This window comes from Pagrus pagrus (assembly GCF_965226575.1).
Source record: "Pagrus pagrus genome assembly, chromosome: 1".
NCBI lineage: Eukaryota > Metazoa > Chordata > Actinopteri > Spariformes > Sparidae > Pagrus > Pagrus pagrus.
Window position 1 is genome coordinate 30,989,396 of NC_140185.1, and position 26,134 is coordinate 31,015,529.

Consider the following 26,134-nt stretch of genomic DNA (forward strand, 5'->3'; position numbering starts at 1 on the left):
TACTTGAAGATGGAAACTGAAACAAACACAATGTTGAAAGAAGATGCTTAAGGTTCACAACAGATAACCGCTGCACCATCACTCTGAACATAATAGTCAGATTCACTATTTTAGCCATAAACATGCATCTGCCCTTGGTGTGTTTGTCTGCATTGGACAGGACTGCGATGACTACATGCCAGAGCATATACAACATGACTGCGCAATTACTTTAACCAGGTTATCTCAGTAATCTAATGCACATGCTCTCGATTACAGCTGGGGAGAAATAAATAAACCGCTGACATTAGATCATGTAAAACTCACCACTAGATGCAGTTGAGGTGTCATCTATAGCACACAAAGCACGACATGTTTATGTAAACTATCATGCTAAAATATGAAATGTTTACCATGTTCAACACTTTAGCAAACCAAGTTAGCAAATGTTAGCATGCTAACGCACTGAGTGCAGCTGAGGCTCATGTGAACATCAGTAACATAGGAGGCATTTAGTCATAAACCAAGGCACTGGACAAATACTTTTTTTTACAATATTTTTGACAAGGTAAAGGTGCTGAAAAAAAAATTCAGAGGATCACCAAATTTATTATGATTGATCTTTAAGGAAACATGAATAACTGAGTCAAATGTCATCAAAATCCATCCTAAACCTGTTGAAATATCTTACTCAAAACCAAAAATGGCTAAAAATTGGGGGCAAGAATGATTTAAAAATGTTGTAAATTAAATGTAGACCGACACTAAATCACAGAAACCGACTGTTGCCGTGCTCTCTGTGGGTTAAAATAGCAGAGCATGCTGTGCTTTTGAAAACGCCCCAACAAGTGATGTAACAGCAGGTGTTTTCCTCTCCATCAGCTGCTCGTGAGATCGCTGGCTCCCTCACATCGGGAGTGATGTCTGACCTCATGTGCAACATGCTTGAAATTTTCAGCCCTGCTGCTGTTTTCTGACCCGTATGATCCAGTCCTGATTCACCGCGAAGTCCCACATCCCTGCACCACATACAGCTGTTACAGCTTAGCACCCAGTCAGTGTGACTAGAACATGAAGAGGTGGGATGATTACTGAAGAATCATAGTGACGCAGAGGTGAAACTTTTCTTTGCTACCAGCATTTTAAATATGGAAAAATTACCTTTTGCTAGAAGTTTGGTATATGAATGACAGCACATCAGTTAGCACCACGTACCGCAATAAACACACAGTATTCAGTGTAGGAATGAGTCCTGCTTTGCGAAAAACTGTAAGTTTCCTCATCAGTAAGCAAAACATATTGATGCAATGAAGGCAACTATCTTGAAGTATAATCAGATACCTGTGCCTGTATTATAATACTGTCAGGCAAGAAATCATTATAGTAGTTTCTTGTGATTTATCCTGGCGAGCAGAGGTCATTAGTGTCTGAAGGGCGTCCACACCAAGAACGATAACTATAATCACAACTGTAACAACAACAATGTGAGCATCTAGGCTGATCAGTGATAACACTCTTTAAATGGTGGCGATAACTGTCGGCAGCTTTGGAAAAAGGGATCTTGAGGACCTGTTACTGCTGAGTATTGCACAGGGAAACAAACAAAAACCCAGAAGAACGTGGGGTTATGAAATCCTTCAAAGATGAGAGGAGTTAGGAGAATCACACTGTTAAGAGACAAATTGTATTCATGTTTCTGTATGAGTCAACATCAATTATCATGGCGATCATCCAAGACGACATCAGTAAAGACAAAACAAACTTCAGAGATCCTATCAGTGCTGAAGACCAATTTTGCAGAATGTCTCAAATAAAATTATGTTTTTAATGTGTAGTTTGCAGCTAAATATTATGTTATATAAGCATTTTATAAGTTGTTTACATAACCAAGACTGACTTACTCGAGTAGGCCATCTAAAAAGTGTTATCTAAATGGCATCAATTAGCTTACGTAAAAGAAGTAGGCAGTATTATAAGCACTGCTGCAACATTATTTTGTAGGATAATGTCCCCAAAATCAAGTGGATTAATGGCTCTGTAAATTCAAATGGATTCTGATTGGCTGTTAGTTTCTGCCGTTAATGAAATCACTCTGAAAGTGACCCCGAATATATAATTTGCCACTGTCGTTGTCATTGTTGTTGTGGACGGTGGAGCTGTGGTGTTGACTCCACCGTCCACTTGAGTTAGAATGATTTTTAAAACGACATATTTATAGTTATTGTTATCAGCCCTTTACTGCCAGCTCCTCCAGAGGATTGACAGCCGACCACGTCGAGCTCAGCTCACAGACAAATCAAGGCCGTCTGAACTGCAGTCGGAGGCAACACATCTTTATATGACCATACAAATCGATACCGAGTCTAGTAGCTCTAAAAATAAAGCATATGCACTCGTTGTGTGTTGAATAGCTTTTCCATCTCTGACTCATCTAATGGAGCATCGTCTCACTTCATCCTCCTGCTCTCTGCTTTGAGTTACACAGCACTGTTTCATTCACCTCTGGCTCCTTTTGATCCTGATTTGATTTAGGCTCAAGCAGATGAAAAAAACTGAATTAAATATTTGAAAAAGCACTGATTTGTTTTCCTGACTGATGTTTACACCTGCTTGATTCATCCCTTTCCTCCCACCTACAAAAATCTGCCTTCACCTCTGACTCGCCTGTCTTTATACTGGCGGTCAGGTCAGTCAGGAGCCAAACGTGGACTGGAGCAGAATTTTATGCTGTGTGTGTGTGTGTGTGTGTGTGTGTGTGTGTGTGGCTCAGACCCGCTCAATAAGCTTCTATAAGGCTGACTCATACACACAAAGGGCAGAGTGTTTTCCAGCCCTGTGTTGGAAAAGGAAATCACAGAGAGGGGTCTGACATCAGAAGTTGACTTTTTAAAAACAGACTGAACCATTCAATGTAGAAACTAACTTTGTGTTTCCCAGCCACACTGACGCATACAGTTCCCCCTGCCTGTTCCTTTTTCAGTAAAAAAAGCATTTTTAAATCAAACAAGATTCTTCTGGAATATAAGACTGACAAATTGATGGGTGGCTACAGGCCAAAATGCTGCTGGCAGAGGAAACAGATTAAGCGGGATCAGCCAAAATCTACTCACATTTTGTTCAGAGGCTGGTTGTAATTTCACACCAAGGTGCTCTTCAAGCAAAACCCAACAAATAATATCTCTGCTAAAAGAGAGCAAAAGCAGGCAGCAACCCTTATTTCTCTTAAATTTGAAATGCAACACACTGCATGTCTGACAGGTTATGTTTGATGAGGTTTCAAAGCCAATTTCATAAATTAGAAAGACAGGTTTTCCGTAGCTGAAATTTAACGTGTTTCTTGGGAGAATTTCCTGAAAATTGAAAGGCATTTTGCAGGAAACTGAACGTGCAACTAGGACATTTAATTAAGAAAAAAAAAAAAAAGCACAGCCAGTCTGCTAGCACTCAGCTATAAACACATAAATATTTTTAAAATTCCCAATGAAGTTTATTGTTTCAGTGCACTGATGTCATTTCAGACAATAGAGGTCATTGTGAAATAGGTCAACTGTAAAATATCCTGCGTACGTCACAGACCTTTATGAAAAGTGTTCACCATACTTAAAGGATCAATACAAAAATGTGTGTATATTTTTCTCTATAGATGTCAGAAGGTTTTTCTCCTTAATATCAGCATCAGCCTCAAAAATGGAGTATCGCTTGGCTCTCTTGTGTACAGCTCCAATAAGTTTCACAGTAAATCAATTAATTGACAGACAGTAAAACATTTGTTTATCACAATTTCGTAAAATCTAAGATGATGTTTTCCATTTACATGTTTTGTCGATTTAAACATTTCCACATTTAAGAAGCTGGAACAAGTCAATTTTTTGCTTAAAATGAATTGATAAATTGTTGCCAGTCAATTTTCTGTTGATCAATTAATCAAAAAAAATGTTTCAGCACTAAATGCAGCACTCAATCTGTGATTTCTGTTTGCCTTCCTTCGAGATCAGAGGTCTAAAGAGCAGCGTCCCAGGGGCCGGCACGGTCAAACGCGTCAGCAGAGCGTCCATTTGCTGACACAGGGTTCAAATCTGTGTCACCTGGTTCAGAGAAAGGTCTTTGACCATCTACCTACGTAAACCTGAACCACTTCGGACAACAGAGGCTGGAGGAAAAAGGTGTATCAGCATGAGATGTACAGCTGATAGTGGAGGGACTGAAATCACAAATACATTTAAAAAGAAATTTAAGTCACACTCGTCATCACACACACACACAAACACTGTCACGTTTCCCCTCCAACACAACCTTATTCAAGCTTTCAAAGTAGGGGGATGGGTGACTCATTTCTTTCACCCTCCCTCCCTCACACACACACACACACACACACACACTCCACTTTCTTAACATTTGCAATCACAGAAACACAGAGGCAGAGCAGCAACAGCAGCATCACTCATGACCTTGTGAGTCTTCTTGAGTGTACCAGGCCTCCCAGGCTGCAGTGTCACATTGTCTCCAGTGAGCATTTGTGGACATATAAACAACAGTGAGGCTTCAGGGCCTCCACCAGTCCTCACATCCTGGATGCTAAAGGATGCTAAAACTGTCCGGATGCGGATCTCATCGCAGCATCTCGGCGGTACCCAGCCTGCAGGACTCGAGCTCACACATCCCAAAACAAGCGGCTCGTGAGCCCGAGACACGCACCGACATCGTCACAAAACACCACCACAAGGACATTTAGGTGCACAGCTTTGAGCTGAGGCCAAATATTGTTGTTTAAAAAGGGTAAAAAAAAAGCAGATCCTCCATGATGGCTGGCACCGCCTTTGCATCATCCCAGCCCCCCCCTCCCTTAGCCTCCAGATGTCAAACAAGGAGGCCCGGGAGGACAAGATAATCTTGTTTTCGTGAACACACAATGACAACAGAAATGATAATAATGAGGCTGATTTTGAATGATGTGTTGTTTTATATATACACGAGTGTTACAAGAACAGAAAACGACTCTCTGCAGCATCTTATCGTCAGCTGCACCCATTTCAGCGCTTACATCTATATTTAAACACCCAAACGGCTCCTACTGCGATTCAAAACAACATGTTTCATCTGCTTTCAGCGTCATTTTCATTCATTTCAAGCCAAAACTAGACTTGCTTGTCAAAAAAAAACACATTTCTACACAGCGAAGACGAAGCTGTCAGCATGTTTTTAGAGAGAGCACCCCTTAATATTTGAAGGGGGCTTAGCATGACGCTGAACCTGCGACCCGGACGGTTATATAGCCGACATGCTAGCAGGCAGCTATAAACACACATATACACTTGTCTTACCTTTGTGTACAGCTCCGACGCTGCCATGACGGTCACTCGCTATGTCCTTTCTCCAAATCTGGGCTAAAACTCCGGCAGGTCTCCTGGCTGCATGAGACTCGGTGTGTGTTTTCATGAAGCGCAGGAGGAGGAGGAGGAGGAGGAGGAAATCCTTTTGTCGCTGCGAGGCTTCAAGATGAAGATGTGTCTCTTATCGCCATGATAACCTGGAAAGCTCGGGGCTGCTGGTGCTGCTGCTGCCGCCGCTGCTGCTGCTGCTGAGGTTTCGGCGTCTCACTTTGCATTGTGGGTATGATGGGTGAAATGATTCAGCCAAAACGAGCGGGCTGCGGCCGCGTGGGAAACCGCGCCCCCTGCCGGCCGAGAGGTGAAAACACACCAACAAACAAGAGAAGCTGCTTCTTCTTCTATGATTTACATAAATACAGGATGAATATAATGCTGTACGGGAGCTAAATAAAATACTCTGCTGCTCAAAATGTCTTCTGTAAAAATGCAAAAATTATGTAACTGTTTTATGTTAAAGAATTTATGTTAAAAAACAAAAAACATTACTTTTGTCATATGGTGCGTTACCGCTTTTTCCATAAAATTTAGCTGGTCTACACGTTTTTTGTTTCAAAAAATTGCGGGTGATTTTTATCTGAAGCGTCACGTTGTACGTCACTGACGTCACGTTTTACGTCATGAATGCGCCGGAAACAGTTGTAAGAGAAGAGAAAACAACAATAGACCCAAGAAGCGTCTGTAAAACGGTGGATACATTCACTTTTTTAGTGTCACAACCCCCGCGAAATGACTCGTTTAACTGTCATAATTTGAGCAATCTGTACCATTAACAGTTGGAAAGTCTAGAAGAGCCGTACGATTAGGTTATTTTATACCCATTCAAGTTAGCCGGGCGCTAAACCGGAAGTTAGCCGGCTCGGTCGGCTATCCAGGTATTTTTATATCGTAGATGAAGCCATTTTTTATTTTGTAAACAGTTATAATTAGTGTCTCAGGAGATATTGTTCCCTTTTCGCTTTCATGTGGTGTTGTTATGAAGGCGTGGCAAAACTGACAACTCACTGACTCTGGATCTATGGGAAGCAGTGAGGTCCACAAATACACCTGCAACTGCCACTTCCTGAAATCTTCGAGATTGCCACTTTAATGAGCAGGATGTAGCCAATCAGAGGCAGAGTAGGGCGGGTCATGCCAAGCAAGGTAGTGTGATCTAAAATAACGCTGCTACAGCTGTAGCAACTGTACAGTATGTCTGCTGACTGACTGGAGTGTATATATTTTATAATAGATGTATACAAAAATATATATTTATATAACGCCTGTAACATAGTGACGCACATAAGTTACGGAAGCTAAGGCTCGACTCCAAACCAGGTGTTTCAGGCAATGCAAGACTGAACAATGTTTTCTGTGGTGTGGACTTCGGGCTTTTACACTTTGCAGACCTTTTACATGCACAAAAATGCTACGTAACACAATGAAGGAAAGACAAAAATCCCAAATCATAATATGAACTCTTTAAAATAACAGCTTTAAAATCATTTTAATGTTACAGTAGCAGTGTTACCATAAATAATTTTTATGGGCATTTTAAAGAAAATATCACATTTGATTTTTTTTTTTTTTTCCCGGAAAAATTTGAAAAACGCAAGAAAGTTTGTACGCTCACTTGAAGTATATTTTGTCTTTTGCGAATCAGAGTCAATGTGAAATATGTTCATTATCCTCAACACTCCATTGCCAAAAAAAAAAAAAAATGTAGCAGGACACAAAGACTTTTCGTTTTTGAAACACTTGTTTAAAAAATGACAATAAATTGACCATGAACCTTGTAAATTTGGAAACTGTGATTTTGTTCTGTTCTTTTATATTTTCTTCAAAAATATGATGAAAGAAGACAAACGTCATGAAAGTAAAATATTAATGAAAAAAACTTTTTTTGTTTTAGGCTTAACAATGACAATTAAATGATTGAAAGGACAACTATTGATTCTTTAATCCTATTTTTGTTTTTCCTTTAGCATCATGGTGTGTATATATATATATATATATATATATATATATATTTATTTATTATCTGCTGGTGCAAGTATTAGGGTTTAGTTATAAATGGAAAATATAAAATCTTAAGTGACACCGACTGTAGTGCTGGATTACCTTTGACCAGGTCCAGATTTTTGAGCAACCTTCCGTTAACTGATCGCTACATAAACTGGTCAGTTTACAACATAATGGGATAGAAAAAAAATCAACATTGTAATATTGTCTTACACTAACTATAAGAGAACATTTACCCTGACCACATGGAGTAAATACAGATTAAGACGAACAAGCACCATTTCCTCACCCAGGTGATTTTTGATGAGACAATATTTAAAAAACATCCTGTGCATTGACTTGGCAATTCAAAGCACCTTAAACATACATTATGTCCCCAACAGCAAAATCAACATAAAACACATGACACAGCAATTAAACATTTGTGCAAAACTATTTTATTTACAAAACAAAATGGCACAAAGTGACAGCAGGGCAGCCATATACATGCACAGCTGAGGCGGATGTAGTGCTAGCTTAGATTTACCACATCGCAGGTAAACGTCATCCAGTCAGTAAGGACCCTGGAAAAGCACTTTACAGGGCCAAGGACATTTTTAAGATGAAACTACTTATGCATACAGAAGTTTTGTTTTTTTCATGTCTGAATACAATTCATAACACAATTTGTTCCCAGTGCCAAGAGCTGCCCCCAGTACATTGTTTAACCATAAATTTAGTCTACTCACACAGCGTACAGGACAGAGACCGGTCCCTACTGAAAGGAATTTAGCTTTCAGGTCCCACACACTCCTCTAACTCTCTTTGAGCATTGATGATTCATTCATGGCAACTTGGAACTAGAAGCTTTGGCCTGAGGAGAGTGACTGTGTCGTCATCTGAAGCTGAAATGCATGGCACACACCACAAATACAGTGCAAACTTTCAACATTGCAAACTGAAGCAACAACGCTGCCACCTCCTCTTTCACAAGTAGAATGTTTTCCTAGTTTCAAGGAGTCTTGAATGCACCATCGACCCAGTGCTTTTCAGCATCTGTGTCTGTGCTCAGTGCACCTTGATGAATTAAAATGGAGCTCAGTGAGGTTCACCTTTGGGAGCCCTGCGTCACACATGCACTTCCATATGACACTCTGGCCTTCACCGTGTGGTCCTTAAACACGCCCTCCCCCCGCCCATGATTCACAATCAAAATGTTAATGAAACTGAGCTCAGCCTCTGGATTATTATATTCAGTGAATCACTCAAGCATATTGACAGCATAATTTAGAATAAGGACATAAAGTGAATGATACAAATCAGATGTAAAATGCTTTAAAAGGCTGACGTCTGCCCCTGTGCCAAACAAAAGGAAATATATATATATACACACTTCCAAACTGAGGGGTCCTGATGACCATACTAAAGCCCTCCAACCATGCTGCTCGCCCCATCTCTTCAGCCAGTAAACACCATAGTTATCGGTCGTCCAGTGGTGTCACATTTCGCTCATCACACTCACGCTTGGATGTCCTGTCTTTCAACGTATCTTACATGGAGGTAATGAGAAAATAAAAAGAAACATGGAAATGTAAAAGGACAATGACACAAGGATAGTCATTTTGGGAAAGTAGCGAGTAGCGAGGGACAAAAACAAGCATAGGAGGTAGTCAAGACAAAGCTAGATGGGTTGGAAACAAAAATAAACAGGATTTTGAGGGTACCAGCTCGGCAGTTTGCTGGATGCTAGCTGTGGGTTCCTGTTGGGAGGGGTCAGGGGACAGGTGGTAGTGTGAGGGGTGGGAGAGGTAATGTTACAGCTCTGAGACTTGAGTGGAGAGGGTTTGGGGCTGGGAGGTGGTGCAGGGGCTGTTGAGGCTGTGTGTGCATCAGCCTGCCAGTTTACTGGCCACCAGAGAGGGTTTCCTCTGGGGCAGGTCCTGGGGGGTGGGGATGTGGTCCCCTGTGATCTCGGTCTTCTCTGGTGCGGCTGTCGGCAGCTGCTTGTTCTTTATCTTCGCTTTAGCCATGTTGTAGTCGCCAGAGTCAAAGTACTTTTGCTGTAGGGAGACATAAGGTTCAAATTTTAAAAGTGTGAACGGTTAAAAATGAAAAGAATTACAACCTGCGACTGATGCAAGCTCCAATATAGTGAAGATTTGGTTTTATATATATTTAAATTACATTGCAAGGAGAAATAACTGCAGCTTCGATATGAACCATATATAAGTCTGCTGATGATAATATAATGATAATGGTACTAATCTTCAGACTTACCCAGCTTATATTTATTAGATGGTAAAGGGAGCAAATGCCACAAATTGTGATCTTGTTTTAAAGGTACCCTGTGGAGTTTGACCACTTTTAGTGCAGCAGCGTTTTATGTGTGGATCCTCATTAAGATTGTATGGAATACAAACAAGGACATATATGCACATTTGGGCTGCAACTAACAATTATTCAGCAGATTATTTTCACGATTAATCATTAGTTGTTTAGTCTATTAAATGTCCAGAAATGTGAACAATGCTTGCAGAGCCCAAAGTAATGTCTTCAAATAGATTATTTTGTCCAACCAACAGTCCAAAGGGACTCTTCATTTATGGTCATAAATGACAAAGCAAAGCACAAAACCCTTACATGTGCTGCTGATTCACATTTGGTGGAGGTAACTCACCCACAAATGAAGAAACATGCCAACAAAGCAGTGAAGGAGGAGGCTGCTGGTAAGCTACCATGGATGTGAACACATCACGATTTAAAATAGATGTGAGAAAATATTACAAGAGTGGAAATGCAATCAAAATTTCACACCACTATGCCTCTGGTGAGAACAATGAATGTAATAAATTACTCCACACCTGTAAGCTGCAGAATTTTGGCAGGCAAGATAATAATACTTTTAAACAAATAATTATTATCTTTTTGGAGCTTCTTGCTTATCAAATGTTGTTATAACTTATCTACAAAAGTACAAAATGTCACTACTTTCATTAAACGTCCAACACAAGCTACAGAATTGCTTACTTAGTCTAACCAAACCTCAAAATCGTATAAAATAATGATGTTATATGAGAAAAGCATGCTGATGTTTGGTTTGGTATGTTCGTTTTACCTGATGAATGACAGTGTAAAGTAAATAATCTTTTCAGCCGAGGACGTTTCCTAATTAGTTAATTACAAATCAATGATTTACTTAACAGAAGTGTCTGACAGTGTCAAAAATAATGTCAGGTGCATAGCACATGTTATTGAATCTAAAGTGATGTGAGCAAGTTTTTGTGGGTATTTTTCCTTGATAGATGAATTGTTCTTTATCACAACAACCTATTAGATCTCTATGAATGATGCGATCATTCCAGTATCACAATATCATAAATCATGGCACAATATAAGGAGGGACTGTGATTAAACATTCAGCTGCAAATTTATGGGAGGCACTAAAATAACCTCCCTGCAATAAAGCCTACATTCATGATTTTCAGGTTTAACGGACACTGTTGCGAGGCGTTTACACGTCATGCTCATTTTGGAGGCAGCAGTTTTTAAGTGTTGTGATAGTGAAATGTGTTTCCAAAATTGAGTCTTCTCTCACTGATATGAGCCAAGTATGGACCTTGAGTTGGTATTATTTTGTTACTAACATAAAAAGGACAGCGGGTTCAGAGACTGTCTTTTGAGTGAACTCTGCACTTTTCACAATTAAACACAAGAGATAACTCACCCCCTTCTGGAGGCGTTTGCGGAGCAGATCAGAGCCCCCGGGCTTGTTTCCTAAATTTGGGTATCTGGCCTTCAGTTTGGCCTCCTCCGCCTTCTCAGGACTGATCACCTTGTCCTGAACCTCCTGAAAACGAGCAGAAGCGTGAGGCATTGAGATGAGGGGGAGACCATTTGTTCAGAAACCACGTAGTTATTGCACAACCACGAGAGAGGTGTACATTCATCAGTTGCCTCCAGGCTTGAATCATCTGATGGCACTGTGGTAAAACATTAGATAATCTGACTGTCCATTAGAGCTTGTTACCGTAAATGCACCTTCATTAAAGCAAAGCATAAAACTATACTGCATAAATCTATGGTTTTCTAACATAGCACAGCACAAACACAACATTAGCACAAAAACATGTATATATCCACCTGCCTGGTAGTGTTGATGTTACATTACAGGTTCAAATGCGGTTTATTGAGATCCATATTGACATGAGGCTAAAAGGAAATACTGTCTAGTGTTTGCTCGACAGCCTCCTCACAAAGCAGACACTAAGGAGCTAACCCACACTTGGTTCAGTGGATTGGGGGTGAATGCACTAAATGTAATATGTTATGTTCAATAAATGCGTTGCAGGATAACCACCAGCTTGTTGCTACTCCCAGCTGGCGCGGTTTGGCTAGGTAGCACTTAGCAAACACTGCGGTAGCTAAAGTGGAATTTAAAATAACGTTGCTGTGACTGGGCTTCAAGCCAGAGTACAGCAGGCTGCTAGCTGTAGATAAGCTAGCGTTAGCGGCTGAGCTAACTGTTACCAATTCGCCAGTGTGTGTGAATGTCATGACAGCTAGCTTGGCGAGCTGCAAACATTAGCTAGCGGTAGCGTTACCTCTGACATTCACACCAACCGTCCGAAACACTCGCTCCGTCAGCAGCCGAGACGACAGACCAGCTAACCGGTAACACGGTGTCGTTACAAGGCTTGGTTAATAATTTTAACTACTGTAACAAGGGCTTTGTAGCTGGCTTTGGTTGATATGTCAACAATAACGAGCGCGGGGTGAAGAAGCTAAGCTAACAGCGTTAGCTTCACCGAAGCTACTGTGTCTGCTAAAAACGCTAATCCGCCGCACAGTTACCTTCTCGTCCACCGATGTCTCCTCGGCCGCCTGCGTTTCTTCGTTATCCCCCGACATGTCTATATTACCGTGATCTCAGACACGAGATTGCTCACTAGTTGGACAAGTGATCCACAAATCCCCCCTGCTCTGACTTTCCGTACCCATACGAGTCCTGCCGAGCGCGCAATCCCGCACAAGAAATACTACGTCACATGCGGAGACACCACGCGCGCTCACGGCATTGGCACTCCCGCCGTGCACCCGCATTTAGAGCCCGGGATCCGATTTACATTGCGTAACACACCGATCAGCTGTTGGACCCATGTGTTGCAACACAAATCCAGATTTTGGTGGAATAATCCTCAGATCTGGAGGATGATGATGATGACTGCTGCACTGATTATAGTTCTCCCATAACGTGTTTTTTATTCTTTGCTCTGTGGCAGAGACTGAAATGTGCGGTTGATCTGCTAAATGAAGGAGTGAAACAGACGCTTTACACAGCAGACCTTCAGCTTGGCTTTGTCATCATGCAAAACTCGTGCATGCAGATGTGGTGAGGCTGTGCAGATGCAGTGGCAGCCATATTAAATGACCATCACCTTCAGTACTTGCAGCCTTGCTGACAGCAGTGGGATATTTACAGTAACTGCCTGCATCTTTGCTGTGTGGGCTTCCAGGTGTTACAACCTGTAGTCTTGAATTATGAGTGTGAAGTTACAGACAACAGCTGACTGCAACCTGCATCATGCCATAAAAAAAATAAAAATAAAAAAAAACAACTTTTGGGGGGTGCAGTTTTGTCTAACAAGAATATACTCCAATTTATACTCCATATTTTAGACAAACATTTATTAAGATGAGCTATTGTAAAAACATTGTGTTTATCTTAACCAAAGTAACATTTGCTCTGATGAATGTGTGCGAATGTGTTTACCAGTCCACAGATGAGGTGTGAGAACACAGGCTGCATGTTTCCTGTGTCATGTGTTTTAATCATGGTGCCTTTTTAAATTCATCTTTGTTACAAATTCTAGCATTTTCATTCCCTTATTCCAATTGTGTTTGATGTTTTTATTACATGTCAAAGATGGAAGAAACAGAATTGAGTTTTTGTTTACCGAACTGATGTGTACGATCAACTTTGCATTCAGAAATGTTATCTCAGTTGAAGTGATCACAAGATGGAGAGTGTATATCAGTTACATATTATTCCCAAAACTCACAGCTTTAATGTAGTTCTGTTGTTTTATATCGTGCAGTTTAAGACCAATTTTGAAATCATCAGGTCATAATTGCTAATCTTTCGTTATGGGAAAGCTTCACACATAATTCCTTTCAACAATAGTTTTTTTTCTAATACACTTGCACATTCAATGTCCTTGGTCTGCCCATAGTGCTACACTTGTGTAAAAAAACAATGTATTAAGAAAAGTCCTGAACATGGTTCTCAGTGGGCGTGTTTAAAGGGCACTTTCCTCTATATTTAGAATAAAGTCAGAGTATTGTTGCAATGTTTGAACAGAGGACACGAGCAGAAAATCTGCTGTTATTAATCCTGCCACACATGAAGAGCACGGAAATGTTGTCTTCTTCTTTTCTGCTCTTCGAGTCAGTAGAGATTTATTATCTGCAGAGATAAGGTGTGACATTTTGGATACTTCCTCCCTGAATAGCAGCACAAATCACTCGTGTTTTGTTCCTCTCATTTCCTCCCCAGTGTGCGACTGTGTGCAGATGTAGTGTGAGAACAGGAAACATGCTTGGACAAATGACAACACAAAGAGACGAGAGCAGCTTTCAAGATTGCTTTAGAAGATATATAGATATATTTTTTTTCAGATTTGAATATTAATGTCAAAAATACATACTATGATATACAGTTCGCACTACATCATCTTAGCATGACAGACGTCACAAGTAGTAACTGAAATATTAATTTAAATATTAAATAAACTGATGGTTAAGTAAACTGAAAGTGAATGTGTAAACACTAAACTAAGGTTACTCTTCCTATTGCAACACTTCCAATAAAGTGGTTCTGTAACAGTACAAAAGTATTAGAATATTACTATTTTTCTGTTTCATTTCCAGTTAGAATGAGAAAAAATAATCCACAGTGCACTTCTGATCTTCTGCTGTGATGCTTTGAGTTGAATCGAGCTTGATTGCTTGTTCGACTTCTTTAGTGGTCCGTGGTATGAAGGTTTGTCTTCGTTTTCTTTTGGACGAGGGGGGATGGTGTTTCACCGCGGTCTGCCTCCTGCTTCCTCTTCCAGACGCACTCCCTCTGCTCCCGAGCTCAGGAATCACAGGGTCAAAAAGCTGAGTTCACTTTCAGTTCAATCAATCTAATCTTCAAGGATTTAAAACATTTTTATTTTTTTTACCATTAAAAAGGGCCTTTTATTGCATTTATAATTAAACTAATTGAGATTGAACACTTATTCGTTATGTCAAGTAGAGGGTCCAATTAACATTTTGATTTGAGCAAACAGAGTAAAGTAGCCTAAACTCTGTGGAAATTATTCAAGTGTCTAACTGCCTCTGTAGACAATCACTGGTCTCTACTCTCCTGCCAGACGCTGGAGGGGATACACACAACAGCAGGAAAAAACAAATACTTCTCATATCTGGTAAGGCCTTCTTAACCAGGAGAACAGGATCTGAAACATGCTCAATAACTGTAACTTTTGACCCAGACTCTCTGATCCAAGGTCGTGCACTTAACAGAGAACAAGGTTTCATTTCTGACGAGTCTCCCAGCCTCTTAGCGCCCCCGCCCTTGTCAGTTCTGGGTGACAGAGGGGGATGAAACTGAAGATTTTGGGCACAGGCCAGGTGAGTCTTGATCACTGCTGTCCTCAAATCGCTTCTCAACTCGCCGTGGGCTGAGTAAGAGTCTATCGCTGGCATCGAGGTGTGACTGAAGCTTCGGTAGTGGAGGCCGGAGGGAGACGGGCCTCAGCAGCGGGGAGAGAATGGCGGGTCAATAGGGGACTCCGTGAAGGACTGGAGCTCGTAGGCAGCACCGCTGTCTACCTCCATGGACTTCCTGGAAAACAGCAGACGGATGTCCCTATGGAGGTAGATCTTCCCAGACTTAGAACTCTGGAACCTGGTCGGGATTGGGAGCAAAGAAAGGCAGCGAGACTTAGTAGAGGGAAACATCACCGCTACTGTAAATATTCCAGTTTTAGACAACAGCCAACTCACCTCAGATGAACGAGGTAGCGCAAGGTGCGTCCATGGCCGAGGGCCTTCCTGCTGGTCTGATTGTTTGTGTCTCGGCGGACGGGAACAGAGAAAGTCCTCTGGCGAAGGAAGGTCTGGTGTCCAGCTGGCATGGCTCGTAGGTCGTACATCACAACAAACATCTTCACCACCGTCTTGTTGGGGTTGAATAAGGTCTGAGTGGGAAAACCATGGGAGCATGTGAGGAGTTAGACAGGTTTCTAACTCTTTGTAATCTGCACTCATTGATCTATACAGACATAACAGAACATTACATGCTGTGAAATATACATAAATACACATCACACATTACATATCATCATAAATATGTAACTAAGTGTAAACATCTAAATGAATTCAGAAGTATAAGCATCATAAATAAATAAAAACATGCCCTTTAATCTGTATGTTACATGAATCATTTTCCTCCAAGGCCACTAGGGGTCTCCCTTTTCCTTTTGTTACTTGGTGTAATTTGCTCTTTGTTCTCAGCCATGTGTGCACCACGATGCATCTCTTACAGAAATACATATTTTCCTCACCACTTGAATGGTTCCTGATGGAGGTACACGGTAGCCCCTTTTCCCCAGGGACTCCAGGTTTATCACACCCTGAGGAAACACAATCAGAGGAAGGATTCAGATTATTTTACTCAAGTAAAAGTAGCAGTACAGTGTCAAAATACTTTGTTACAAGTAAAAGTCCTTTGTTCAAAATCCTACTTGAGTAAAAAAAGTATTGGCATCAAAATATACTTAATTACCTAAAGTACTAATTACGCAGAATGGCATTTCAGAATCACGTTCAGGATTTTACATTATTAGATTATAATAAATGATTCACTAATGTGTACATCACTTTGATGATGCAGCTGGTGGGGCTCATTTTAATTACTTTATAGATTGCTTGGAAGCTTATTCAAAATAATATAGCATCATTTATAAGTCTATAACAGTATTTATGATAATACTCTAAGTTACAAGTGAACAAACTTTTAAAATAAATATAATTGAGTACAAAGTGCGGTTTTTGCCTCCAAACTATAGTCGAGTAAAAGCAGCCTAACATGGAAATAAGCATCAAAACTGTACTTAAGTACAGCACTTGAGTAAATTTACTTAGTTACACTCCACTACTGCAAAGAGGCATACAAAGGTAATACACAGTAGCCCCTACACACTTTTTTTTGGCCTTTATGGCTTTATTGATAGGACAGACAAGTGGCAGGAAATGGGATTAGAGAGAGGGGGGACGACATGTAGCTAGGGGCCACAGGTCGGACCCGAACCCTGGGCCACTGTAGCGAGGACAAAGCCTCTGTACACGGGACGCCTGCTCTACCAACTGAGGCACCCCAGCTCCCACACACACATTTGAGGTCAGTTTTCAGTTAAGGCTCAGTCATTCAGCCTGGAAACACAAAACTGAATTATTGATGACTAACCGGGGGGGAAAAAAGTAATCTCACCATATATGGTGAAGGAGCGTTGTCATCGGAGACACTGTAGAACGACACCTCCACAGGTAAGGTCAGGTGACTGGGGCAGAACGACCCGCTGGCTCCAACCTCTGCTGTGAAACCGTCCACTAACCCTAAAGGCTCCAGGCGGTAGTTCAGCACACACTCCTGAAAAAAAATTCACTTCCATTATTTTTCTCACACGTAAGACACTGTTGAGTTCGGCTTCAACTTTTTCATCCGGGACAGAAACTCAATGTTCTTATCATTGAGGAAAGTATTAGGGAATCCTTTGAAAAAGGAAAACACGAAGTTAGCCATCAAACAGTACAGGCTGCTAGATAATGGTTAGCCCAGATTTTCACTTTAAAGAAGTCTGGCAGCTGAATCAATTCCCTTTGTGAGTGTTCTGTTTCATTTGAATTATTTAGGGATGAAAACTGGCATGAGTGAAAGTACACTCTTCTCAAAAAGTGCTGGATGAAAAAGAGATGATTCTGAGTGTGTGTGTTTGTGTGTCTGTCTGTGTGTGTGTGTCTCATACCTCAAAGTTTCCCAGCAAACTGAGACTGGCAGGTGGAGCGCTGGCACTGAACAGCTGCTGTGACTCATCCGTGTACCCCTCTCCCTTCGGACACACCCTAAAGGGTTAAAACACGGACAAACACTTGAGCAACTTGTTTTAAATGAGTGGGGTGTGAAAGAGCATCTTAAGAATTTGACATGACAAGCGTTCCTGGTATGTCTCAATACACCTGTTAGGGTGAGATAAAAGACTGAAACTTATTGTGTGTAAACAAAAAGGAATCAGCCAGAGCCGGAGCAGAAAAACCTAATTTTTGTCCACTGGTCACACAGACAAAGTAATTCAGTCACATACATTATTTTAATCAGGCAGATCCTTCAGCATAAAAAAGAGAAAACCCCACACTGAAGCATGACAGTGGCTTTTACCAGCCGCAGCCAAACTGACCAGAACTCATCCGCTGGCTGAACTGAACTTTCCACCCTGAAGGTCAAACTCTTGAAACATCTGCTTTATCAAAAGCAGCTTCCACCCACATCTGCTGTGTGTGGGCAGTGGCACGAAGCTCTGTGTGTATTCAGTTCTGTCTGCCATTTTGAGCAGAATGTGTGTGATTCTAGATGCAGTCACAGTACAGCAGAGCTTCAGCAGGTGGCAGCGTGAGAGGAACAGTCAGCAGAACAGGGCTGACCTAACCTTACCACTGAGAACAACGCTCTTATTGTCTCAACTCACAACACACAGACAATACTTCTAAAACCTATTGCTGATCTGAGGCTATGTCAGCGTGTTTGGGTTTAAATACGGCAGCTGTAGCAAGTCGCCTATATAGATTCCCCTACACAAGTCCTTCGACTTTGAATAGCTCGATTAATACTGGTGTTAAAAACTTTAAAACACAATAAAAAAAATATCAAAACCAGACTTTGTCTTGCTGGCACTCACACATAGTAACAGCTGAAATGTTGCAAAGTGAGAAAACAACTAAGTTTGATGATGCAAAGTATGAGTAACTTGATCCAGATGGTACTATAATAAACAGATGATGTGGGAGGCAACTGTAAAACAAAAAAATGCTTGTTCTTTTTACTGCTATTAAGACTGCAGTAGATCTGAAAAAGTATCCCGACCACCTTATCTTTGTGGGCAAACTGAGTTTGGAGTCTGGTAAATATAGTAACAAAGTTCCCAGGTGAGAAATTGCGTACCTTTTCCCAGAGGCCCAAGGCAAACCCTTACAGCCAACCAGAGAGGTGTCCAGGTCAAAGTAGCCTGTTTGATTTTTCCTCTGAGGAACCTGCGGCAGACAAAGGACATGATTAACAAAGTGCGACTGTCATAGATAAGAGCTCAGAGGACAAGATATATGTAGGAGAAATGACAGGAGAGACATTTAGTAGCACAATCTGTGTAAATATCTGATTCTTCAATTACAGGAGAAAAAACATTTGAAATCCCCCATTAAAACTATATATTTCTATAGTACAATGGATTCTATCTATTGTGAAAGATTCAAACGGCATGAAAGTCATGATTTTAATGTGTGACTATAGTTTGAATAATGAGCAACATGATTTGTATGAGCCTTTGTGTTGGTGAGACTGTGTGTGTGTCTGTGTGTACACTTGAGAGTTTATACGTGAGTGAGACTGTTCAGAAGACAGGAAACCGTGAGGACCGAGCAGTGAGGTAATCTGGCAAACTTGGTGAAACAACTTACTGTGGCTGATGAGGCACACATGAGTCACGTGCCTTTCCTGCCTGTGTCTGTTATGTGTATCCTTAACCCTAGCTAACAAACTCAGTAGCCCAGCAGCAATAAAAAACCAAAAAAAAAAACCTGCCAAATATTTCAAAGTCTCTTTATGACAAACATTCACAGGCTGCTGAAAGTGCTGTGTGAGTAACGCTTCAGATGGCTTGGAATAAAGGGTAACGAATGTGTTGTTATGACAAACGCAACTGCATTGACACCGACAATGACTGAGTCAGTAAGTGTTCGAGTGTGACTGTGAGCCTGTATGTGCAAGTGTTAACTGATGCACAAAGTAGAAACGGACGATGAGTGTGAATTTCACTACGTCGACGAGTGCGAGTGTGTTTCTTACAGGGCTGGAGAGCAGAGGCAGGCCAGTACGGGGATGGAAGGCCTTGGTCGCTGTGGCGTCTAATGAGTGGCGATTCTGTTTCTTCCAGGTGTTGCAGGGACGTAGAGGGGAGGGGCTGTGAGCTCGCTGCAGCGCAGAGATGGAGAGAGATTAGGGAAGCTTGAAAGTAATCTGAAATACTCATGACAGTTACAGCCTCATATGAGTCTGCTACCGAACAAAACACTGAGATGTGATAAATGAGGAGGTTCCTTAAGTGGAAATAGACAACTGTTTTGCTTAAACTTATAATCATGATGATAACTGTACACTATAATGGCTATAAGAAAATGACACCATCCAAATTTCGATTGGTTCCCGACAAGAACCAATTTTACCATGGTATTCAGTCTGCCACTGGGTAGGATTTTCCCAGGAAAAATGAAAGCACGATTTATGGCACAAAGGAAGTGGTCTGTCAATCCTCAACCACAACAGGAAGAAGATTTTGTTCCACCGAGTAGCTATGGGTAAATATCCTAGGAAACAACTGGAATAAATGTAGAAAAGCTAACCAGAAAAGTAAAGAGGACTGATAGCATCGTTGTGCAGTGTTTTACTCTTTATCAAAGCACTGAGATGAGAGTTTCTACTTCGAATTGGGATTTTTTCAGTGCTATGGACAGAAGCCAGGATACTTTTTGTGGAATGAATAATGCTTTCAGTCATATTTAATAAAATACTAGATATATGTATATTACAGTTTTTAGAATATAACTTAAAAGAATAGTTAATAGCTCCCTTGTCGAGAATTAGACGAATGATAACTCTCCCATTGTATATATTATAATAATCAGACTATTCAGCAGCAGCCAGTTGCTGAGATTTAGAGCCAGGCTGGTAAATCGGTTGGCTGATATTATCAGCCAATATTGGCCTATCACAGATGTATTGGTATTAGCTGATATGTTGTCCAATATGGGCTGTTATTTTTAGAGATTATAATGCAGTTTAGTTTACTGTCCCAGTGCACCAATGTTATTTTAGGCAGTTATGTTTATTGTTAAACTGTAAGATATCCTGCCTCCGTTACATATCTTTGTCAAAAGTGTTCAAAACTCAAATTTGAGGGATCATTGCAAAATAACGTGTATATTGGCTGATATATTGCTATTGCAGTTTTTTTAACTCCTACTTCATTTTAACACAGAGTTTTTGTAAAGAATAAACAAAGAAAAAATGACATGTTAATTAGTGGGAGGATTTTGTTACTTTTCAATAAAGCGAGGTTAGCTTTGTGCTCAGCTAAAACCAGCTGCTGGCTGTAGTTTGATATTTACCATACAGACATGAGAGTGGTACTGATTTTCTCATCTAACTCTTAGCAAGAAAGCAAATACACTTATTTCCAAAAATGGTGAACAATTGCTTTTACTGATACAGTTAAACCCAGGCTCCTTCAAGCACGGATATGGCAAGAGTCATCATGGAAAATGATTAAATGTATATCACAAAATGAGGAGTCCCTTACCAGGACAGTGGTAGGGGGAGTCATGTCTGGACTGCTGGAGGATCCTGACTCCGAGGGCGCCTGGTTCTCATCCTGCGGGAACGAGGCCTGGGCTGTCCCATAGACCTGCATCTGGGACTGGTACTGAGGCTGAGGCTTGCTGTGGTTGTGGCTTATGTTACAGTTCATGACTGGGCTGGCATCACTGCAAGTCCAACTAAAGATCTGGGCATTCCTTGGGCTGTTCTCAAGGACATGGGAGGCAGAGGGGGTTTCATGGCTGCTGGGTGTCCTGACTCTGAGCTTTTCCTGTGGGGGAGTTCGTAAACACTGACCAGTCTGGGTGTAGGACTGGCCTCTGAATGAGGGTTCTTCAAGTGTAAAGTGAGCACCATTTTGGGCCAGGGGAGAATGGCGTTCGGTCCCCGCATCGACTCGGGGCTTGTCTGTGCAAATGGGCGCGGAGATGTGCGTGTTGCCTCTGTGAGGTTCATGGTTGGGTATGTGGCCGTTGGCGTAACCGTTGGTGGCAGTGTGTGAGGAGGCCTGTGGGACGTGTGCGGTGTGTAAGTATGTGCGGACTGTGTGTGTGACTGTTGTCGTGTGTGTGTGGTGCAGAGGGCTGCCACTCCTGCTGTGCCTGGGCGACAGCGAGGGTACAGACAGTCTCTCTTGGATCAGTCTAGTAATGTCTTGTACTGCCTGGGCGATCAGGGAGCTGTCTCTCCCCTTCTCCTTCTCTTTCTCTCTCTGCCTCTCTCCGTTCCTCTCCTCCTCTCCGTCTCTTGTCTCAGTCATTTTCAGCTTCCTGCAGGCTGCAGGTTTAGGGGAGGAGCTTTCCCGTTTGCTGAAAGAGGTGTCAGTCACGGGTGTGTTGAAGGGGCTGGACCACACACGTCCTACAGACTCGTAGGGCGGTACCTCAGGCTCTTTGGTCTTACTGGCAGTTATGTCTTCATGGTTACTGCCCCACATGGCTTTGGGAGGGTTGTCAGAAGCAAAAAGGCCGGGAGGGAGTGGCGGTGCTGTGGGGTCGCAGAAGTTCAGCCTCTGTGCGATGCGGGCAATAACTTCCTGTCTCTCCTGCAGCAGCGAGCCAATCAGGGGGTTTGTCTCGGTGGCAGCAGGCCTTGGGGAGGGGCAACGGGGCGGCTCTGCCAGGGAGAAATTCTTAAATGCTCTAAGTGGCTCAGGGATGGGCCCCTTTGACCTGTCACTGCTGTTAGTGCCAGACCCAAAGTCTTCTACTTGCGTGGGGTCAGATGAACCATTGAGAGCAGAGTACAGCCACTTCCCTGCTTTGCTAGTGGGAAGCGGAGAGGGGGAGTGGGAGCGGGGCGGTGTAGGGGAGTGAGAGGACCTGTGGAACAGTGGGGAGCCCTGACGTTGGGGGATGCTGACCTGCGGAGGCTCTCCATTTTGATACGTGTGGTCTTCCCCAGGCTCCTGGCTCTTCTTGCTGAAGGGAGGTGGCACAGCAGTATGAGGAAGGCTATTAATGGGGATGTTGTTGATGGGGAGGTTAGGAATGGGTAATCCATTGAGGAGAAGGCCAGACATGGAGTTAGAGCTCTTGCTGTACATGTTAGAGTTTTGAACGAGGTTGTCTTTGCTGGGGTCTTGGCTCTTTTTGAGGGTGGGCAGGCCACCATGGCTGTTGAGGTTTGGGTTGAGGCTCGGGGTCTTGCTGTAAAGTGGAGGCAGGCCAGTGTGGATGCTGCAGGCCAGGGTGGGGTAGGTGGGTTGGCGGGGGAGTGACTGGACACGAACCTGCAGTGCAACACTCTGGGATACATTGGGGACGGGGAAAATGTGCTCCGAAGGTGGCTGGGAGAACTGCCACACCAACTCCTCATCAGCAGCACTGATCCTGTTTGACAGGGAGAGATTCAATGAACAGGCCATTTTTAACTCTTCCACCTTAAAATATTCAGGAATTGTCGGAGATTCAGTTTTACTTCCTCTAATTCAACGCTCAAAAACAGCACAGTACACAAGATTTACACCTACTTAGAAGCTTGAAAACAAAATAGCTTTAGATCAAGTTGCCTGTAGCTTTATTAATCTGGTCGACGGCCTCAGTGAAAAGCCTTCAGCCCACCAGTGTCAAAGTCTTCAGTGAGTGTTATGTCTAACCTGTACAGGATGTTTCTGGGGACGATGCCATGTGAGGCGCTGAGCCAGGCGCTGAGCTGGGAGAAGAAGACGTAGGAGCGAACAGCCAACAGCAGGGTCTTCTCCTCAATGAAGCGATCGCCGCTTCTATTAAAAACACAGTCACAAAGAGGTGGAAATGTGCCAGTGTGTCAGGTTAATGAGAAAACAGTTCAAGGATGTGCGTGTGTGTGTTTTTCAAACAGTGTTCCCTGTTCCTGCACATGCGGGCAGAGAAGTAGGACAATTTATCAGGCCATTTAACCCTCTGAGGGTCTGAGTTTTATTATTATTATTTTATTCCATAATATATTCTTATATTTAGAAATCTTTTTAGCCTTCACTGGTGCACGTCTCTGGATCTAGTGGGAGATGGAACTCGTGCATCTCTGTTATGTAATTTGACACATTTTCAAAGCCATTCATTTTTCTTAGAATCTATTAAACACAAAAAACTGGTGTTTCACAACTCTTGCCAAGGTTTCCACAGTTTTTGGGGGCTTAGTTTATTTTCAATAGATACAGCCATTTAGCCACTGAAAATCATCATCATTGGGCAGCAACATCCTGCCTCTCAGGATATGAATTTATCTAAAATTGTATGACACCAATCCGTGTAACTACTTCAGTTAATGTGCAACAGGTCCATGGGTGACACCTGTACAAACTAGTACACGTATATTGTATTAGTTTTACTTTATTTACTTTCAACTCATGTCAAAGAAAGCAGCGTGTGTTAATATGGTTGGGGACTGAAATCTGTACTTTTAAGGGTACCGACCGAATTACATTGGTACTACAGAGTACCAATTCATAATAAATCAAATGGTGGCACATCTTTAGAGCATAGAAAGAAAGACAAAGAGTGAGACGTCACACCTGCAACAAGTCAGTGACAAGACAGTGACAATGGGCAACACTCACTGCAATGTTTGTAGTGCAAAATACAAATCTTGACCAAGGCAACACCAGACTTTTTCCACTGTCTTGATTGACGTTATCTTAGAATTTTACTGAAGTTAGCCAAAAAGTTTATGGCTGCATCCAAAATTTCTTACCAACTTGCTGTTTACGCTAAAACAGTAAGAAATTTGGCATCTAATATTTTACAACTACTTTTAATATTAAATTTTATGATTACAGAGAGAGTACTGTAGTGAAAAAAGTACAGTTGGGTACTGGTACTGGTTCCATATAAGTTCAAATGTCAAGGTTCCCAAACCTATACCTAAACATACTGCATTTCTCTTGTGGGGACTTAATCTCCTTTGTGTGAATATAGCTGTACAACATCTCATATGTAAACTTAAGAAAACATACACTCTTTTAGCATTGATCATGTTTAAAGAGTAAGATAATGTGTGTGTGCTTATGTGTGCCTTACTGTCTTGGAACTGGCTGCAGGGTCCATCTCTCCAGCAGGAGAGCATCTTGTTTGATGACCGGGTCGCTGATGGGGTCACTAGGGGGACACTCATCGCCATAGCAACAGTCTGGCAGTAGCATGACCTCAATCATGATGGGGATGCTGTTCCTCCAAAGCAGGATCACCTCAGAACGGGTTCGCCTCGCCTGCCGACACTGGACACACACACGCCGCAGACAAAGGTGGAGGGTTAGTGCTCATTAGTGAATGTCAACAGCGGGACCTCGAAGCGTAAGGGCAAAGCAGATGGGACCCTGAGAGAGCTTCACTCAGAGCTGAATTTCTCAGTGATTTTATTTGGGTCACATTTATCAGGTTCGCAATATGAAAAAATCTTTCTGCCATGAAAGTTTACTGTATGAAAGCTATTTTGGTCTGCTGTTACATTGAGTATAGAGGGTGCTGACTTCCAACTGTGCTGGTAAAATTAAAAAAATATACAATTATCATCATTAGTATCTTTAATAAACAATAAATGCGCATTACATTTTGTAAGTGGAACTGACAGAATGCTCTTGACTTGATTGAACCACCTCTCACAAAATTAGAATAAACTGCCTTATGCCTACACTTCAGGAAAAGACACGTCAGGCTGTGTACAGAGATGTGTGTGCACGTGTGCTACCTGGGGCAGTTTGTCGCTGCATTCGTGCTTGTGAAGAGGCGGCATAGCCGACTGGGCGGGCGGACAGTGCAGCCCCTCGGTTCTGCCCTTCACAGAATATTCCGGTGTCCTTCCCTCTGTGATGAGCAAGGTCAGGAACACCAGGAACTCCTCTGCGTCGTACTCGAAAAACTCCTCCGTTGCATCTAGACAAGGCAGAAGAACAGGGGGTCAGCATTTATTTTGAAGTCGCCTCACAGCTGAACAGAAAACAAGGAACAAACAGGAGGAAAGTAGCCAGCAAACCACAAGTTTGCTTATCCTGTGACAGACGCTGGGGGCAATAAAAACAATCAGAAAAGCCACCTGTATTGACATGATAAGCACACAGCCTTTGTTTAGGTTTTTACTTAAGTGGTAATTTAACTTTGGCTGGAAAGACTTGTTTAGAGAAAGGGTGTGGGGGGAAGGCAGCGGATGACACAACTTTTCCAGTTTGGCTGCTTCAAAGGAATATATTTAGAGCTTCCATGTCAGCTGAGCTGCGGGGTGAAGCCACACAGTCCACTCTCTCTTTATATACACACACGCACACACACACACACACAAGTATAGGTAGTACTTATTGACAAAGCATTTGCAAACAAATAATATGTAAAGTACGTAAGTAATACTTGTACGGAACAACCCAGTGCTCCACCAATTTTGGCAGGGTGGGGTTGGGCAGGGCTGGCGGGGTGACCAGGACCTGGCAGGACAAACTGCTGAATCAACATTTCACCATTCAGAAATAGGCCATTTCCCTCTGATTCAACTAAACGACTGTTCAAATGAACTATTAGCAGAAAGACTACTGGCAAGGAACACGGCTGGATGTCACATTCAAATCATAGCTCACGCTGAGCCACTCTGCTGTGTGCGCCATTATTCACAATCACCAAATTTATAGAGGATT

At 42.1% G+C, this 26,134-nt stretch overlaps 3 protein-coding genes across 4 annotated transcripts in view; all 3 read right to left on the bottom strand.

Moving 5' to 3' along the window:
- The window catches only part of myo5aa (myosin VAa), a 51,933-nt gene extending 46,343 nt beyond the window's left edge, over nt 1–5,590 (bottom strand). The window contains exon 1 of the mRNA XM_084348314.1: nt 5,301–5,590. Coding sequence (XP_084204440.1) covers nt 5,301–5,327 — 27 coding nt within the window. The 5' untranslated portion in view covers nt 5,328–5,590. The remainder of the gene's footprint in view (nt 1–5,300) is intronic.
- Nucleotides 5,591–7,781: 2,191 nt separating this feature from the next.
- LOC311259751 (cAMP-regulated phosphoprotein 19-A) lies at nt 7,782–12,382 on the bottom strand. The gene is made up of 3 exons (XM_084357056.1): nt 12,198–12,382; nt 11,071–11,193; nt 7,782–9,406 (listed from the first exon to the last, which is right to left on the bottom strand). The coding sequence occupies exons 1-3, from the start codon at nt 12,252–12,254 to the stop codon at nt 9,236–9,238; spliced, it is 351 nt and encodes a 116-aa protein (XP_084213182.1). The 5' UTR covers nt 12,255–12,382; the 3' UTR covers nt 7,782–9,235.
- A 1,591-nt stretch (nt 12,383–13,973) lies between these two features.
- The window catches only part of atosa (atos homolog A), a 33,628-nt gene continuing 21,467 nt past the window's right edge, over nt 13,974–26,134 (bottom strand). For both annotated transcript variants that reach the window (XM_084362957.1, XM_084362956.1), the window contains 11 exons: nt 25,201–25,385; nt 24,534–24,730; nt 23,132–23,257; nt 21,017–22,865; nt 19,507–19,632; nt 18,607–18,695; nt 17,417–17,513; nt 16,882–17,040; nt 15,956–16,024; nt 15,396–15,589; nt 13,974–15,297 (listed from right to left, as the gene is read on the bottom strand). In XM_084362957.1, the coding sequence (XP_084219083.1) occupies nt 15,144–15,297; nt 15,396–15,589; nt 15,956–16,024; nt 16,882–17,040; nt 17,417–17,513; nt 18,607–18,695; nt 19,507–19,632; nt 21,017–22,865; nt 23,132–23,257; nt 24,534–24,730; nt 25,201–25,385 (3,245 nt within the window). In that variant the 3' untranslated portion in view covers nt 13,974–15,143. The remainder of the gene's footprint in view (nt 15,298–15,395; nt 15,590–15,955; nt 16,025–16,881; nt 17,041–17,416; nt 17,514–18,606; nt 18,696–19,506; nt 19,633–21,016; nt 22,866–23,131; nt 23,258–24,533; nt 24,731–25,200; nt 25,386–26,134) is intronic.

What these genes read in the sequence shown, in the direction of transcription:
- LOC311259751 (XM_084357056.1), bottom strand. Translation starts at nt 12,254, where the DNA reads ATGTCGGGGGATAACGAAGAAACGCAGGCGGCCGAGGAGACATCGGTG. An exon ending in AGACATCGGTGGACGAGAAG is followed by an intron (nt 11,194 to 12,197) that starts GTAACTGTGCGG and finishes GCTCGTTTTCAG; the next exon opens with GAGGTTCAGGACAAGGTGAT. An exon ending in GCAAACGCCTCCAGAAGGGG is followed by an intron (nt 9,407 to 11,070) that starts GTGAGTTATCTC and finishes GTCTCCCTACAG; the next exon opens with CAAAAGTACTTTGACTCTGG.